Source organism: Barbus barbus, assembly GCF_936440315.1.
Source record: "Barbus barbus genome assembly, chromosome: 10".
Classification (NCBI taxonomy): domain Eukaryota; kingdom Metazoa; phylum Chordata; class Actinopteri; order Cypriniformes; family Cyprinidae; genus Barbus; species Barbus barbus.
The window spans coordinates 14,587,167-14,605,846 of NC_136738.1; the positions used below are offsets into that span (position 1 = coordinate 14,587,167).

Consider the following 18,680-nt stretch of genomic DNA (forward strand, 5'->3'; position numbering starts at 1 on the left):
GATGTCTCTTATGCTCATCAAGCCTGGATTTAGTCTGTTTGATTCAAAATTATATTGTGAAATATTATTACAATTTAAAATAATGATTTTCTATTTTACTATACTTTAAAACATATTTCTCTGATGCAAAACGGATTTTTCATCAGCCATTACTCCATCTTCAGTGTCACATGTAATATCCTATATAAATCATTCTAATATAGCCTACTGATTTATTATCAATGTTAGAAACAGTGCTTCATGTTTATTATATGACCTGTGATACTTTTTTCGGGATTGTTTTGATTATTAAAAAGATGTTTAAAAATAAAAATATAAATTTATTATATTATATTAAAAATATAAATAAAAAAAACTGAGAAATTTCTTTCAAAAACATTAAAAATAGTAATGGGTCCAAACTTTTGACCAGTGGTGTATGTACATATTCGTCAAACTTTTTCTAAGGTAATCTCTTTTTTGTTTGATGAAGATGTTATTGTTGTTATTATTATTTTGCTGTTTTGTTTAATTTAATCAAAGTTTCAGAATTCCACTTCAGTGCTTTTATCATTTTTTCCTAGCTGGGTATGGGCAGGATTTCCCCAGCCCATTTGACTACAGATATTGTCATATTATTAATATCAATAACCCGAGACTCGAACCCTCGGGTTACAAGTCCAACTCTCTATCCATTCGGCCACGACTACCCGCGTGCGTGTGTGCGTGTGTGTGTGTTTATGTGGTTTATGAGGACACAAATTTGTATAATGACATGGGTATGACAGAGGTATTACAATATGAAAGTGGTTTATGAGGACACTGCCTATGTCCCCGTAATTCAAAAGGCTTAAAAAACATACTAAATGGTGTTTTTTTGAAAATCCAAAAATGCACAAAGTCTCCTGTGAGGGCTAAGTTTAGGTGTAGGGTTGGTGTAGGGCAATAGCACACACAGTTTGTTCAGTATAAAAACCATTACGCCTATAGAGAGTCCCCATAAACCAGAAAAACCAACATGTGTGTGTGTGTGTGTGTGTGTATGTGTATGTGTGTGTGTGTGTGTGTTTATATATATACACACGCACACACACACAAATCAAGTGGAACAGAAAGACACGATCGGTACTAAGCAGAAAAAAAGTTTAGTTAGTTTATTTTATAGCACTGTTCTATTTGTGTCAACAGATTTCAATTACAATACATATTTTATAAGGCCGTTTTCTGAAAATGAGTTTTCTCTCCTACATTGAGCCACATATCTCCACTTATAGCACTTACACACACCAAACTTTACATCTTTATTCCTGTCTATATCCTGAAGGTTTTTACAGAGGGATTTGTTCATATATAATTTGCTTGATTATATACAACATTTTATTCCCCCAAAAATTGTGAAAATGTATTGCTTTCTGTATGTTCTTAGTAATTTCTGAATTATGGAGTGACAAAATGAGATGCACAAAATTCCCTCTGTAAAAACCTTTGACTCTAATATGTCAATAAAATGAAATAAGAATTTTGAAATCAACTTCATCAGTATTTAGATTTTTGTTCTAGAAATGCATGCAAATTAGCGCATGTTTAATCAAATAATGCCTCATTTGCATATGTACCTAACATTTTAGAAAGCTTGTAATACAAATTTTTTTTTAGCAATTATCAATGTAATCAATCAACTAGGTAAGGTGATAACTATTAGTTATTTTTTTACCCTATTCACCTGGAGTGTCTCGCCTTAAGTAGGATCACTGTTGATTACATTATTACATTGTATTCTTGAAATGTCTTACATCACATTTGTATGTATGATGGCTGTATTTAGAACAGAGCCATCATCCTGCACTTTGCTGTTGTTTCTTTGGACGACCTTCCAAGCACCGCCCACTGTGCATTAAATTAACAAGTGACCAATCACAGCTGGTCTTTTATTTTTATTTTTTTAGCGGTATCTGATGATGTTTCAAATAGTGCCCGCGCCATTTTGGTAGGCAAAGCAGAGCTCAGAGCAAGAGTAATATAATTTAAGATTTTATAGTACAATGGTAATAACTTGTGCTGTGAGGGGTTGTCGTAGCCGCTCGTCGAATGGTGTCAAAGTGGGCTTTTTTAGAGTACCGCGGGTGAGAACACGCGAAGGACAGGAAACTACAGCACTTTGTGAAAGGAGGCGGGCTACATGGCTAGCCAGAATAAACAGGAGTAACCTGAATATATCAGACGGCTGCAGAGTGTGTTCGGATCACTTCATCCAAGGTAAACAAACACAGCACGTGGAAAGTAGTTTTTCTTATTATGCATGCGTAAAAATAATTTAGCTTAAGCTTATGACAGCTGCAGATTGTATTGTTTTTGTTCGTGTTTTTCTGTACTTTATTTATATCGTTAGCATGCTTTCCTGCTGTCATACTTTCAACAAAATGCTTGGATAGTCTAGCTCCTTTTGTTACAAAATATATGTAAGGATTGTCGTTTATTTTAGGTAGACCAAGTTACCTTCATGATGAAAAACATCCTGACTGGGCACCGTCACTTAAGTTGGAAGTGAGGGACGCTCACAGCCAATCAAACTTAAGCAGATATCAGAGAGCCGAAAAAATACCAGCTTTAAGAAATAGGAGAAAAGATGAAACACTTGAGACCGCTGCAATGAAACAGCCATGTATTAGCACAGAGGAGAGTGAGATGGAGGCAAGAGCTACATGTGATTCAGTGTCCTGCAAGAGCTTGAAAAGTGAATTCCAGACAGCAACATGTGATGCCAGCACTGATGCTGCATCATTAATATCTACAGACAGCACTGAAACTAAGGTGAGTTCGTTCATTATCTGATCTGGTCAGGAGGTGTTATCCCCAGTAATACATGACATAAAAGAAAAGTTTATATCTAGTGTTTATGTTAAGCTAATTTCTTTCAGGTGAGCCTCAAAGCTCAACTAAAACCCTTACGGGAGAAGTTGAGAATCTTACAGGAGTTTCAACAAACCTTGCATCAAACTGCAGAATGCATTAAGGTCCGAATTTATTCATGTGGTTTTAGGCCTTACAACAATATTACTTTGAAATATGTTGATATTTCCACCTTATTTTTATTTTTTTAAGGGATAAGTAAACTATTTCCTGTCAATGTGTGAAACTTCAGGTTCATTAGCCACTATGGGTAAATAACGAGAAGGATAACAAAATGCAGTAACTGATCAAACTATTTGATCAATGCGTTTATGATTATGATAATAAATTAAAAAGAATAATAATAACAAATGGCAGTTTGAAACATCAAGCAAAGTAACAGACTATTTTTGTACAGCTTAAATAACTGAAAGCGACTGACGTGGGAAGCCTTCCACGTTTTCATTAAAACTTGTGTTATAAATAACGTGAATAAATCATAGTTTACCCATTTTGTCTTTCTTGGAAACGTCTTTGATTCCAGATTCAGGCTAAATGCACAGAGAAGCAGATTAAGGAGAATTTTGTCAAAATTTACCAGTTTTTATCTAATGAAGAGGCAGCGAGGATAAAAGCACTGAGAGAAGAAGAAGAGCAAAAGCGCCAGATACTGAGGAAGAAGACTGAGAATATGAGAAAAGAGATGTCATCTCTTTCTGCCACAATCGCAGCTGTAGAGGAACAGACGAAAGCTGAAGATGCTTTATTCCTACAAGTATGAAGCATGTGTTTTTTTATAGAAATTACAGCATCTTCATTATAATGGAGATTAATGTAAATGTCATTTTCAAAAATTCTAATTTAGTTTCACTGCATAACCTACATTTCTTCTTTTTTTTTTTTTACAGAACTATGATGCTACTTTGAAAAGGTTTATTTCGTTTCTCTTCTGTTGTTCTGAACTCAAACCCACAGCATCACTGAATACTGGTTGTTTTTCCAGAGTTTCCCAGTGTAAACCACCGGATCTGGAGGACATTTCTGAAGTTCTGATCAATGTGCCAAAACACCTGAGCAACCTGAAGTTTACTGTGTTACAGAAGATGCAGAAAACTGTTGATTACAGTGAGTAAAGCACACAATGAATTCAGCTCCATCGTAAGAGTCATTTATTTTATTTCATGTTTATGTGTCTCTCTCTTCAGCTCCTGTGACCTTTGACCCCAACACTGCTCACTGTAATCTCATCCTGTCTGAGGATCTGACCAGTGTTAGATACAGCGATGAGGAGCAGACTCTTCCTGATAATCCAGAGAGATTCGACATGTTTGCGTGTGTTCTTGGCTCAGAGGGCTTTGACTCTGGCTCTCACTGCTGGGACGTTGAGGTCGGAGACAGTACAGGCTGGTTCCTCGGAGTGATGACCGAATCTGCTCAGAGGAGAAATAAAATATTCTCAAGGAGTGGGATCTGGCTGGTGGGTCATTTCTGTGGTGAATATAAAGCACATGAACCACCACAATCACCAACTCTCCTCCCAGTGAAAGAGAAACTGCAGAGGATCAGAGTTCAGCTGGACTGGGACAGTGGAAAGCTGTCGTTCTCTGACCCTCTTACTGACACACACATACACTCTTTTACACACACGTTCACTGAAAGATTATTTCCATTTTTTGGTGTTGGTTGTAACATTTCTCCTCTTCTCATCTTACCTGTAAATTCCTCAGTAAAAAAAGATTCACTGTAGATCAAGTTTTTAACCTTGACGTGAAAGTTGTCTTCATTTAATAATCTTTGACTCTGCTGCTGATGTTTTGACATATGTAAGAATTACAGAACCTCAGACACTTTGAACTTCTGAGATGGACAACACACACACAGTGCATTAACATGCGGACATCTGTCTCCACATCCCACTGAGAGAAAATGTGGGAAAATGCCTCTCTCACATATGCACCTTTTCATCCCCTTCCTTCCCCTCACCCATCCTTCCCTTCACTCAGCTCACTCAGAATGGTCAATAGTAGAATATAATGTTCTACATGAATGCAAGTGATATTTACAGTCATGTTTGGTATCATTTGAATTGTCTCAGGGCGACTGGTACAATGGTCTCATTCTTACAAGAAGTAAACTAAAAGGTAATACAGATCCTAAGAGTTTAGAGATGTATTGCACACTGTAGAGGGTGGGTCAGTTCCCAGTACCTTTCATGCAAATTACCTTCTGTCCCAAAAGGTGTTAACTCGACTTGATCAAAGCAAATTCCAATTGTTAGTTCCTGTCTCCATTTCGGGGGATGTTTAAGGAAATGTTGCAAAAGGGTCGGGGCGATTTTCTGTAGCCAGAAGCCCGTAGTGTGGTGTGTCTCGATACTTCACACGATGTATTTCTATAAAGTCAGGTATGCATCCTTTACTCGTAGATTTATCTTTGAGAATTCAATGTTTTGTATTGATATGATTTGATCTCTTTGAATTGCTGTGTAATTGGCATAACACATACAGTACTTACCTGACTGATAATAAATTGTTATATTTGACTTTATTCTGTTTTACTCTGTAATTATTGACTCTAGTAGATTACGTTGTATCCTTGTTAGCAACATGAGCAACTGAATGAACGAGTAAATATAAAGTCAAGAGCTAACTAGAATAATCAAATATCAGAAGAATACTAATTGGAAATAGACAAACAATCAATTTGCATTTCAACCTAAATACGAGGTCATAAAATGTCAGATTAAATAATAAAATGGAGTCAGATTAGAGTTTAATTTAAATTAAAGAACTTTGCGCATTGAAAAGACCAAACACGCAGGAAACCTTCAACCACCATTGGATACCTTCTTTGGGCCAAATGTGTGGACCTTACACATAATAAATAAATACAACGTGCTTATTGACCTCATAATGCCTAGTCTATTAAATGGCATGTACATATTAAAAGGAATAAATACCAAAAAATGAAAATTTTAATAATTTTCTCTCCCTCAAATCTGCTGAGCACAAAAGAAAGTGTTTTGAAGAATGTGGGTAACCAAACAGCTAGTCTCCATTGACTTTCATAGTCCACAGAGATTTTTTTAAATCTTAATTTTTTTCTAAAATCTTCATTTGTTTATGTAAAGGAACAAAATCATACATTGTGTATAAGATGTATGTCCCGTTCAGGTTAGGTGATTCAAATTTGACCTCTGATTAGATTGACGACGACAGTTGTTTGTAACCTTTTGATCAGTGATTGACTTCTAGTTACACTTTTTTTATTCAATTGCTCTCACAGCAGTGTTGTTATTGGCAACTAAATCTATTAAAAACCTTAATTACCACTTTTGGTAATTAGGCTGAAATACAATAAATATTTTAGATGTAAACTTAAAAAAATGAAAAATGAGAAATATTGCCTTGGCAGATATTTAAAATATGTTCTTAAATTAAAATATGTAATTAAATTTCTAAAACAGAAATAAAAATATATTAAGGCTATATAGAAATGTTCAAAAACTAATAATTATAAACAAGAACATAAAATTACTAAAGTTAAAATGGAAACTGAACATGCAAAAGATGAATAAATACTATAATTATACATAACAATAAAATAACATTGTTTTCTTGGTAAAACAATGAAATTATTTTATGTTCATTTTATTCATTTATTCACCCAGACTTTCAATGATTGTGGGAGCCCAAATAATCAACACCATTTGAATTACAAATTGTATTTAATTTGCATTTTCAGAATTACTATTACTTTACCATTTCCATAATCACTGATTAACATGCTAGTTTCAAACTATTACATGTTACATGTTACACATGAAAGTCCATCTCCTTGCTGCCACAAAGTTATTTTCTCCTCTGTCTTTTCATCTCTTCCCACTATCAAACTCACTTTGTCTCAGTGGAGATCTGCAGTAGAGGAGTGCTGATCTCGCTGGACTGGTAACTGCTGGTGACTCTCAGCAGGCAGCTGAGCAGCATGTCTTTGACCCGAGCCGTCTCCATGTTCTGCTCACGGCTCAGCTGGAGAGTCATCTGGTCCAGGCTGGTCTGCAGAAGCTCAGAGGCCATGACGGGCCTGGTCACCGCAGGTCCCTCGGTCAGGTACTGCTTGTACAGCTCCAAAAGCTTCTGTTCCAGGTAGCCGTTGAGCTGTGAGTTAGAGAGAGGCTGGCTGAATTGCAGAAGAGAGGAACGCTCGCGCCCACTTTCTTCTCTCCAACGCCTTGAATTCCTGTACTCGTGGACCAGAGGAGGCAGGAGGGAGGGGGAGGGAACATCCCCAGACAGGAGGAAGGGCCCAGTCTGGGGGTCCTGAACGAGATTGCCCTGTACATCCCCTGCACTGGGGCTGAGCGGCAGCACCTGGCCACCAGCAATGTGTAAATCGCTGTAATGCTGGCAGATGCTTTGGCAGCTTGAGGGCACCAAAAAGGCCTCTGTTTCTGGGGCATCCGCATGCCTGGGGATATCCACACCTATAACGAGTTGCCGTCCTGCCGCAGGGTCTGTGGGGGAAGGATGGGCATTGCTCTGCTGGGTCTTGGTCCAGGTTGTATTCTCTAGGGATGAGTGGACAGGGCTTTGTGCTGAGAGGAGGTTACTCGGCGGAGACGATGATGGTGCTGTGACCGTGCAGCACGTAGGAGGATTTACACACTCTGGATCAGCTTCAAACACCAAACTCCACAGCTTTCCTTCACACAACATCTGCAGTACACAAAGACAGAAGTTAAATCGGTTCATGCTGAGCGGTTTAAAAAGGAGTCTCAAACTCAAAAGACCAAGCATGCAAAAGTTTATTTCAGCGTTTTAAGCGTTTACAAATTAGTTTATTTATAAAGAAAGAAAGGAAATACTTTGAGCAAGGGTGCAGTATTTTCATTAAAAGTGACATTTACTGAACATCACAAAAATTTAAATAACAGATATTTCAAATAAATGCTGTTCTTTAGAATCCTGAAAAAAATGCATCATTTTCCACATGAAAAAATAAGAAATGTTTCTTCAGCATCAAATCAGCATTTTAAAAAGATTTCTGAATGATGATATGGCACTAAACACTGTGATGTATGCATGTTGAAAATTCAGCTTTGCCATCACAGGAATTTAAATAAATATTAAAATACATTAAAAATAAAAACAGTTATGATAAATTGTAATAATATTTTACAATATTACTATTAATGTTATATTAGACTTCTTTACAAAACATGAACTTTTCAAATGTAGTGTATATTAAAAAATTAAATTATAATAAATAAAAAACTATATATATATATAAACTGTATCTAAAGATAAACTACACACAATGGGCCGTATGAAATCTCAAGGCTGGCCCATGGGTCCATCTCACATTACTCCAATATAAAGGAATCCTGGACATATTTGCATCACCATCTTCCACAATTTACTGTGAAAAACTTCAGACCAACTAACAAGACTAGAATCCAGCTAGAATATGGGTGACAAAAGGAGAATTACCATAGATAGATATATAAAGTTTCCTAAGCTTACCTTTTTTCTACTGAAGAATTTTTGATTGTTGAGCTGCGGTGGTTCTGTGCAGTTCTGTCTCTTTCTCTGAGTCTCTGCCTTTTTTATGCAGTGCTGTAATGGTTTTTATTTCACTGTAAGTGAAAGTTATGCTATAGTTGTTCAGTTTTATGCTCCACTGAGGGAGGAAGTGAAAGTATGTTGAGATTCTGTCTTCCATGTAAATTTGGAATCACATTTATGCATGCCTGTTCTCATGATGCAAGCTTGTTATATTCATTACAATAGACTTCAATGAGCTGTGCAATTTGTGTAATATGCTATAGCCATCAATAGTTTAAAAGTATTTCCACACACCTCAGACAAGCGCACTCCACTCCCTTTGCTGTGTTTCCCCTAGACTTTCTGTCTTTGTAAGAGGGGGTCGTTGGTCATTTCCATAACTGAGAGTATATTAACTTTAAGTATATAAAACATAAAAGCTACTGTAGTGAATTAAAGGATTGTCTGTGCTAATAGGTGATGGACTATGGTCCTATTCCGGGTATTTATTGACACATTGTTGTAATCTGTCATTCTTTTTCTCCTAAACTCTCTCACGAAACTTCATGCAGCTGTTATATTATGCAGTTTCATTAGAATGAAAAAGTGTCTCTATAGACCACATATTTCCCCTAAAACCAACATTTGCACCTGCAGCTTTTTGGATTCTTATGTAACAGTGAGTCTTCATTTCCCCAATACAATGTAATTCAAACCACAACTAGACACTCGTCCACGTAGCGGTGGTTAATCGACTAAAGGGTTGGTGACAAAATGCTGAATCACCTACATTCATTATTCATGTGATGATCTGTCTATAGAAGGATTACCTGACGAACCAACAAACGAGAAAAAGCACAATATAGGCTTTCTTGCAATGCTCTCCCAGTATGCACTTGACTAGATATGCACAAGCAGAACACTGTCAGCAGTTGACTGAGTAAAGTCAGAGAAGAGCAGAAAAAAGAGACAAACTGATGATAGTAAAAAGCTAAGTTTATTGAATAATCTCAGTTTCAATATTCAAGACTTTGTCTGACCAGCACAAATGTAACAAGTGTTTTTATACCAACCTGCTTCACAGCAACATCCCTCAAAACCTTACATTTGTGACAGTCCCTCTCATCTCTTATTCGTGAGCACACATTTCATGAAACTCCACAATCATAAGATTAAGCAACTACAGGAAACACTATAAGCAAAGATAAGAAATATAGCATAAAACATAATATTGAGTAAATTATTAATGATAAATTAGATAAATGCCTAAATTAAATGTAAATATTCAAATGAAAAAGTAGGCCTACTTAAATGGCTGATGCTTTTAAATGTTTGTATGAGTAAAGGATAATAAATGAATAAAACACAAATGTATGATTGCTATCCTGAAACAAAACACACAGTTTGCATTTGAGGATCCATAGATCCTTCAATACACACAAGGAATAAACTCCCTTAATGGTGACCACACAGTTCCCAGAGTCCACACAATACCCCATCAAAAACTTTAGCCGTCCTGCTGTAGTGGCTCTAGCTCAAGTGTCTGAAGCATTTGTTTAATATGAATGGATCTATACTCATCTTTGCATTTATCTTCCTGAGACCCAGCAATTCATTATTTTTAAATAAGTTCTGATAATATATATATATATATATATATATATATATATATATATATATATGAGACACATCTGTCCCATATGTATCCACTGATAATTTAGCAAAAAAATAGAAAAAGTATTGTCATTTTAACATGTTTTTATTTATTTATTTACAGTAACAGGAAAAACAAAGTTCTTTTGTAATGTTTACAACATACCACCAAGTCAAATCTAAAAGCATCAGTTCATTTCAATATATTTAAATGTTTTAATTTATGATGGTTTTAAATTAGTAACAACAACTACTATTGTCTAATTGTCATTATTTTCACATTTAGCTTGCTATTTTTTTATTAAAATTTTTTAAATTTGTATTAAGTATGTGGGTTAAACAAATGTAGTTTTCCTTTTCCATCTTTTATCTATTCAGTTACATTTAGTAAATGTTAAATAACTTTCTGAATTATAAGCTTATTTAGTTTCTTAAAGATATCTATATAGCTTTTATTCTGAATTTTATTTTTTCTGAATTATAAGCTATATTTAGAAAGAAAAGTAGATAGATTATCCTTTATCCTGGGTGATTTATGGTTTACCTGAAGCATCCTGAAATTGTGAGCAGTCACATCTTGATTCTGATTAAATAATGTTTATGCATATGAAAATGCATGTTATGTAACAAGAATCATAGGGTTAACTGTGAGCCAGCACATGTGTGTAGCCTAATATGTCTAACGCTGGTTAATTATTCATATGTTAGTGTAGAGTTACAAGCGCGCCGTCTCCATGGCTGCGTTAGAAACTTCTTTCATAGGTAAGAAATGGTCTTAGCTTGCAATATGTCCTTAAAGCGTTTGGATCAAAAACAGCACTTCAGCACCATGGACAAGATCGACCAACAAATCTCCATTTTGTCTCTGAATTTCTTCAAGATGTAAAGACATTTGTCGCGCGAAAAGGGATATGGAGAAGCAGAACAGGCTGACTATCACCAATAAAAGTAATTTTATAGATTTAAAGGTTACTAGACAAGCAAGCCAAGTACATTTTTGACGCGTTTTACGCTTTTCAAGTGATTTACGGTATAATGTGGCACAATGGTGATAAAGGGCACAATGGTGATAAAAACCTTCGTGGGGTTTGAACCAATATCCTTTCTCATATCAGCCCAGATATTTAACCACTAAACTGCAACACCCAGACACCGATTGTGATGTTTAAGAAAATCAACGCAGTTTTCAGTCAGAACCACCTTGGACCTCGCTCACGGGACCGATTCAGGCCCAATGAGGACTACCACAGCGCGTGCACCGTCAAACTGGTCCGGAGCACGTCGATGCTCGTGGTGGGGGAGAGCAGTCGCGCGCCGCAGGACTCCACGCTGAAGCGGAGCGTGAGCGCCGTGAGTGTCGAGGCCAGCACGGCCCTGTACTACTACCAGAGCCGAGAGGACCGAGTATGGCTCTACTCCCAGAACCAGAACTGCTTAGAGTACTTACAAGAACTGGTCGCGCTCAGGCGGCAGTACACCAAGAGCATCAATGACCTGATGAACAGCGAGCGCAAAGAGACCGCGTCCCGCAAGAAGAACCCCGCACCCCGGCCACCGCACAACAGAGCTGCACAGGTGAGAGGAAATAGAACAAGGTTTACATGTCTAAACATAAAATATTTTTTTAACATTGTTAGGGCAAAGTAAAACAAGTTATGCCAATTTGTCTGCCATCAACCGAAATCTGTATTAGCCTTTATCTGACAATTCTGTGTTTAAAAAAAATCTAAACATATGACTCACGAAAAAAGGTTCAGTCTTATTCTGCATATAATTTAGTTTCTTAAGAATAGCCTATTTATAACCTAGTAGTGAGTTGTCTCACTTCGTTTCCTGTCAGCTGTCTCTAAACTCTAAAATGTATCATCATAAATTCAAAAACGCCACAAAAAAAAACCTAGAAGGAACCTGTGCTAATGAAATTCGTTTAAATATGCAGTGCAACTATGCATGTACAATATATATTATCCTATTTCAAAGACTTCAAGGCCTCAACCTTCTGCTCCACCAATCCCAAATGAGGAAGACACACTCCAGTTCTTTGATGCAGTCATTGCAAGCTGTGATCCAGAGCCCAGTCGAAAATCACATGTGGACAATGGGCATGCTGACGTAGATTTCATAGGTGAGTGTGGAGCTTATTACTTAATCTCTAGTGTACTCTAAAGGCAGCATGGAAGATGCAATTGTGGGATGTTGCATGTGTACATCTTAATAGAAAAATTAGTCAACAAAGTATTTTGTTTTTTCCCCTTCATGGTTCAGTCCTCAGTTTTTTTATTATGTCTGTTTCTCTCCATATTCCCATTTTAATGTCTCTATAGTGGCAACCAGTACAAGCGAGCATGACCTTCACTCTAACTGGGTGCTTCGAGATCCTCGTCGAATCTCCATGACAGAGTCACAGCCCAAGAATTCAGAAATCAGTCACGGGCAGGCAGCCCAGCGGAAGGGGGACATGGGAAGCACCGGCAGCAGGAGACGTCTGCAACGAAACCCAATCCACCTGCCAAAAGTGGTGGAGAGTGCCTTTCAGACTCTGCGATTCAAACCCAAGCTCAAAAAGAAAGATTAGCTTCTCAAGCTGTTCTACGGTTTGTGCCCAGAGGACAACTAAAACTTCACAGCTGTGCGATCAGGAAGTTGGACCTGGAAGAAATAAGGAATAATTTGACTCACCACAGAAGATGTGAGCTCTGTGACGTAATGTCAGTGCTTACTCACTGCCAGAGCTTCATAAATTATCCACAGTAGATCAGAATCTCTTTTTCAGTAGCTCGCGATAGCAAATACTTAAGGACATTAACAGAGCATAACCACTGAACAATCACCCTGCGCACTGATTCCAGACAGAGCAACTGGAATTTCCTTATCACAATAACACAGATCTGAGGATCTGATGAACAGTCAGATAATTAGACAGGGATCAGACATGAGTGATGCAAAACACATCAAGGGCAAGGGGCTATCTGTTAACTGCCTAGTTATGATAGGCGAGTCTTAATTAACCAAATGCAAAACTAACACCTCTTCTTTGCATTTAAATCAAGTCTAATCTAATACAGTAAAAGTCTGGGGATCCTTACTATAGCATTTCTTTATATAAATCCCTCAGACAAGTACTTGGTGCCTTAGTGTGTAGGTTTGTACAATTTTTTTATATTTATAATGTCTATGATAATTTGTGATTAAGTAAGCTAATCAGCAAAAGAGTGCTCAATTGTGTGTTAACTACTTCAGCTACTGTTCAAGTGATGTATTTCTACTAGTGAGACTGTTTTTTTTTTTTAAAGCATTAAAGCCTATAAAAAGGAACTAGGTGCACGTGTTCGAATCCAGAGGTAAAAATGTCTGGTTTCTTTTTTTTTGAAAAAAGGAAGCAGGAATTGGGTATTACCCTTTCGTACTATAAAAACTAAGATCACAATAAAAACAGGTGCGGAGTCTTTATCAGCAAATAATACTGAATAAAGTTGAAGGAAATTAACTACTACTACATACTGAAGCCATCTCAAATCATGGAGCAATGAAGAATGTGTTATATACAGTAGCGTTGAAATTTTTAGTTTTTTAAAATAAATTAATACTTTTATTCCACAAGGATGCATTAAATTCAACAAAAGTTAAAGATATTTTTCAATAATTTTAGTATAGCTTTGCATTAAGCACAGCATAATGAGTGGCAAACAAATCAAACAATGGAGCAGAAATTATTTTCTAATAACTTTATTAGCTAAATGTTTTGACAAACACTCACTCAGTTCTTCTCTTGTTTGACTTTGGGGCTGAAGAATGCTGACAAACTCTTCATGCCAGTTTTGTCTACTTTGGCAAGACTCTTCTGAGCTGCAGTCATCTTCTTCGGTGGCTGAGATAACATAGAACATATTTTAAATATTAGATTTAATCAAAATTGGAGCACAGTATCTAAAATTAAGCAGGAAAACTGCATTTATGACCAACAGCATTTGAAGCATGAACTGCTGAATGATTTTTTTAGGCATAGACAGAGAGAAAAAGACAGTTCTGCTGTAGCAAGTAATGCCATTTCTTTCCACGCTTGAAACATCAATCCCATTACCACTGTGTTTGCGATTCTAACTCACTTTTCGTGCAAAATCAGCACTGTTGAACTTGGTGTAGTCTTCCCCAGCCTCTACTGGTTTATCTGACAGTTTCCGTTTCTATCGAATGCAAGACAGCAGTCAGAAAAACCAAGTCCACCAAATGATCTTTTGAATCTAACTGAACTGCTACACCATTCCTCTAACTACATTCAGAAACAAAGCATTTATGATGCTGCATCTAAAAATGACAAGCTGATTGAGTTGAAGAAGAAATAGGAATCAGAAAGCAAATGATTATCAAGGCATAAATTCAAGTAAAGCAAGACCAGACATAATTCAACTATTAACATTCAAGCATGGCAGTGACATGCAAATAATGAAACAAAACACTGGCATTTCAGAAAGATGTACCTTAGAAGGCGGCTCTGTCTCTTTAGGACTGGATATCGCTGGCAACCTTGTAACATAAGAGACAAAAAATGTTGTTATAACTACATAAGCATAACTATATGAATGTCCTGCATGTTTCAGAGTAGTGGTCAACTGATATGGACTTTTTTCTTTTTTTGCAGAGTGGCCAAGGCAACTAGCCTCTACATATGACACGGTTTCATTTAAAGATACATGCATAACAGTTGTTGAAATTAAATTTATATTACATAACATTTACAAATTATACAGTGGAGGCCAAAATTATTAGAACACTAGTATTTCCACCAGCTAAAAAGTGGTTTGAAGTCAGTTATTTTTCATCTTTTACTGTAGTGTTTCAGTAGGAAATATCAGTTTACATTTCTAAACATTAATTTTGCCATTAATTGTTATAATCCAATGAAATTTTTGTTTGCACAATGAGTCTGAGAACAGCCAGTGCTCCACACAGAGCTCTGATCTGATCATCATCCAGTCTGTTTGGAATGACATGTAGAAACAGAACAAACTGAGACAGACTAAATCCAGAAGAACTGTGGCAACGTCTCCAAGACGCATTAAGAAACCTACCTGCAAAGCTACAGTACTGTTAAAAGTTTTAGGCTCTTGTGTAAAATTGTTGTAAAATGAGGATGCTGTAAAAATAATGTTATAAATAGATTTCCTTTATCAATCAACTTCTATTAACTAAATTAAATAAACATTTGGTGTCACCATCCTTTGTGTTTAAAGCAGCTTTTGCCCTAAGTGCACTTGCACATAGTTTTTGAGGTAGCTTTGCAGGTAAGTTTCTTGAAGCAACTTGGAGATGTTGCCACAGTTCTTCTGGATTTAGTCTGTCTCAGTTTGTTCTGTTTCTACATGCCATTCCTTGTGCATACAAAAATCTCACTGGATTATTACAATTAATGAAAAAATTAATGTTTGAAAATGTAAACTGGTATTTCCTACTAACACACTCCAGCAAAAGACAGAAATAACTAACTTAAAACCATTTTTTAGCTGGTGAAAATACTAGCGTTCAAATCATTTTGGCTACCACTGTATAATTTGAAAATAGATAAATAATTTGCATGGACCGTTTATGCATTCTACAAATGCACATTTTTAAAGGATCTCTGAATTTGACAAAATTTGTAATTTTAGTAAAATTAAATATATAAATATAAAAAAGATATAAATATAAAATATAGATATAAAAAGACACTAAGAATTAAATGAAATGCATATTTGCTGAATGCTGATGGTAGATGAGAAATTATTATAACTATTATGCTTTTCTATTACGAATAATGCAACACTGTAATACTTTTTTTGTGTACCTTAAGTTCTATGTAATAATTTATTAATCAGAACTGTTAAACAGAGATAGTAAACTATCAAAGACAGAGAACGGGAGCGTTGTGCGTTTAGGTGCTGGTCAAAATAAAAGTTGCATTTCTGGTATATCACCAAACAGAAAAAATTACTGGCTGATGCCAATAATTTAAAAAAAATTCCAAATATCAGCCGATATATTGGCCTTGGCAATATATTGGTCAACCACTATTTGTGAGTGTTTGATCAGTGTAGGTGTACATACTGCAGATGCTTGAGGAGAGCTTTGCTCAGGTCTTCACTGATGTACTCTGACATGAGACCATGTGCATAACGCAAGTAGTCCTCTAAAAGAATAACAAATACACTAACATTAGTAAATAATCCATACAAACACAATCCAGCCATATTTATTTATCCTTTTACCTTCAGCAGCATCTTCATGTTTCACTCTGACGAACATGCTGGATTTCACTCCACCACCCACAGATATGTTGCTCTTTTTAAGTGTTATTACTGTGCGTTGGACCTGAAACATTTTTTTTATTTAAATGCAATTTAAATAATCATTGTTGATGTAATTTATGATTCTTATACAACTTAAACATTTTATAAACCTTTTTCTTGAGCCACTCCAAGGTCTTCTCCTGGTTATATCTGTGAAACTTTGAACCGCCTACCTCTGAAAATGAGGATTCCATTTTTTTATATTCAACACAAAATTTGGACATGACACTGTATCTGTAACTAATTCAGCCTATATGTGTCTATAAGTTCAAACACACACCTTTCTCATCAGCCACATGATGAAGGGAATCCAGTCCCTGTTTGCAATGCAGAAGTCTTGTGCATCCAGGATAATACTCATCCATAATCATCTGCTTCGCCAGCTGGAACTTTCCCTATAGGAAGAGTGCTGTCATTACAGATGAAGCTCGTGTAAATTACTTTTATTGTAATATTTGCATTTTAATTCATTGTTAACCTCGGTGGCAGTACTGCTAAGGTATGGCAACATCAAAAATAAAGGATCAATGGGAGTCACATACAGCAGTCTACCATCTGAGGACACAGATACAAAAGTGAACAATTAGTTCATTTAGATTGCTCAATAGCAGATTACTAAACGTTGAGCATGTAAATCAATGATCCATAATCAGATGTCGAATGGATAGCTCATGTTCTGTAAGGAAAGCTTACCTCTTTGCACTGTCTGTCCAATGAACCAAGACCGAAAGTCTTCCGAAAAGGCTTTTACTTCATAAACACTGACATCGCCACAGCCAAACAGGTACAGTGAAGAACTGCCTGCACTCACAAATAAAAGGCAAAACTGTCAGTCAGATGCAGTTTAACATAAACCTCTGATAGACATCACCACTTCATACTACTAAACTGCAAGTTGCTGTTCATTTGATTTATATAGTAATACCTGTAGCAGGATTCTTTAGTTTGATGAAGGACGGATCACCCTCTTCAGACCTGCCTGTGTCCAGTGCTGAATCTGAAAGGGTGAAAAAAATATTTAAATTAGATTAAATTTAGTAAAAGAAAACAGAATAGCATGGAGATGTAGGTGGGCTTAAAAGTATACTGACCCTAAAGTCTGCATGCTTACTAATGCAACATTTGTCATTATTACAAAGCCTCAGTTGTGCAGTAAACACTGTGTAACGTTATACAATGTTTCTGCAAGAACATTTGTGTAACATGCAACACAATAAACTTGAAAACGTAAGGTACCTGGAGCAATGACAACCCAGCTGTCGTTGTCGGTGTGCACAGAACGTTTCTTTTTAGTAGACATTTCAAGGACTGACTTAAAACGTTAAACTGTGTCAACTGGTTTCTGATGATGATTATAATGTAAGAATGCAAGACCTGTTAGTAGAGGTTCTGCCTCCAGAAAAATGGCGGCAAATATTTGTGTACAGTGTCGATAGGGTGTGAAACTCGAAGTGACGTTTAATTCTGATACAACTTTACGTCTGGCTATGCATGTATAATAACTTTTTTTCAATAGTGCTTTTAAATAAATTAATCTTATCCAAAATCTTTAATTAATGTGAGCATAATTTGAAACCGCGTCAACAACCACCCCCTCTCTTAAAATGGTACAGTCGCTCAGCATTTCTTAAAGACATAGTAGCCCATTTATTTTTTCACCATTAAAAGTAAAATTGGAAGATCTTTCTCAATATTCTTCGCATTGTTTCGTAATTATTTAGCGTCAAATGATATTTGTTTAAAAGTGAACACATATTTACCTTATTTACAATTTATGTAATCTGTTGGTCGCCTATTTAAATGGCAGTAATATATAAGCATACATTTGACGTTAGCACTGGGACAAAACAAAAAACATGAATATTTTGAGAATCAAAAAAGTAAAATAAAATTCAGGATTAATCTGTTTACCTGCTGTAAGTAGCCTTGTTAAGTGCTGTACCCAAAGATAAACAAATCAGCTTTGTCTTCACAGAATGGTGATTTTGTGTAAAATGTTATAATTATATAGCATAATAAATATTGAGAAAACTGAAATAATGACTGAAAGGTAAGTGATAATATAATTGACAAAATCAGATCAAATGGTATGCTACATTTCTGATAAGAAAAATTTCAATGTGGAAATTAAGTGAAAATATTTTATATACATTATTTAAACGCAGGTTAAGTTATGGGACATGTTTTATACCATGTCCCGACAATTTGTGACCAAAGACAATACGTTTAATATAATGAACGAATTTCAGCACAAATAAAACATGGCATCCTCCATCAAAAAATGTTTCTCACA

The 18,680-nt window shown here is 36.0% G+C and overlaps 4 protein-coding genes across 5 annotated transcripts; 2 read left to right on the forward strand and 2 right to left on the reverse strand.

Annotated features, from left to right (window-relative positions):
• Positions 1–1,909: 1,909 nt before the first annotated feature.
• LOC306876054 (putative E3 ubiquitin-protein ligase TRIML1) lies at positions 1,910–5,414 on the forward strand. Its single transcript, XM_079426953.1, has 7 exons — positions 1,910–2,235; positions 2,462–2,790; positions 2,898–2,993; positions 3,413–3,643; positions 3,777–3,799; positions 3,872–3,993; positions 4,074–5,414. The coding sequence occupies exons 1-7, from the start codon at positions 2,022–2,024 to the stop codon at positions 4,613–4,615; spliced, it is 1,557 nt and encodes a 518-aa protein (XP_079283079.1). The 5' UTR covers positions 1,910–2,021; the 3' UTR covers positions 4,616–5,414.
• A 1,095-nt stretch (positions 5,415–6,509) lies between these two features.
• Positions 6,510–8,512, reverse strand: LOC306876006 (TLR adapter interacting with SLC15A4 on the lysosome). The gene is made up of 2 exons (XM_079426892.1): positions 8,391–8,512; positions 6,510–7,583 (listed from the first exon to the last, which is right to left on the reverse strand). The coding sequence occupies exon 2, from the start codon at positions 7,581–7,583 to the stop codon at positions 6,762–6,764; it is 822 nt and encodes a 273-aa protein (XP_079283018.1). The 5' UTR covers positions 8,391–8,512; the 3' UTR covers positions 6,510–6,761.
• A 1,875-nt stretch (positions 8,513–10,387) lies between these two features.
• On the forward strand, positions 10,388–12,639 carry LOC306875758 (uncharacterized protein C13orf42-like; the record flags this gene model as incomplete). Its single annotated transcript, XM_079426477.1, has 3 exons — positions 10,388–11,639; positions 12,045–12,189; positions 12,389–12,639. The coding sequence occupies exons 1-3, from the start codon at positions 11,226–11,228 to the stop codon at positions 12,637–12,639; spliced, it is 810 nt and encodes a 269-aa protein (XP_079282603.1). The 5' UTR covers positions 10,388–11,225.
• Positions 12,640–13,353: 714 nt separating this feature from the next.
• On the reverse strand, positions 13,354–18,006 carry rnaseh2b (ribonuclease H2, subunit B). Of its 2 annotated transcripts, XM_079426478.1 has the most exons (11): positions 17,624–18,006; positions 17,313–17,384; positions 17,081–17,188; positions 16,866–16,942; positions 16,668–16,782; positions 16,498–16,562; positions 16,307–16,409; positions 16,146–16,227; positions 14,543–14,588; positions 14,171–14,248; positions 13,354–13,932 (listed from the first exon to the last, which is right to left on the reverse strand). In XM_079426478.1, the coding sequence occupies exons 1-11, from the start codon at positions 17,685–17,687 to the stop codon at positions 13,822–13,824; spliced, it is 921 nt and encodes a 306-aa protein (XP_079282604.1). In that variant the 5' UTR covers positions 17,688–18,006; the 3' UTR covers positions 13,354–13,821. The 2 variants fall into 2 exon arrangements, with proteins under 2 accessions (XP_079282604.1, XP_079282605.1); XM_079426479.1 differs by lacking the exon at positions 14,171–14,248 and having other exon boundaries at positions 13,782–13,932; positions 17,624–17,795.
• Between the last annotated feature and the right edge of the window lie 674 nt (positions 18,007–18,680).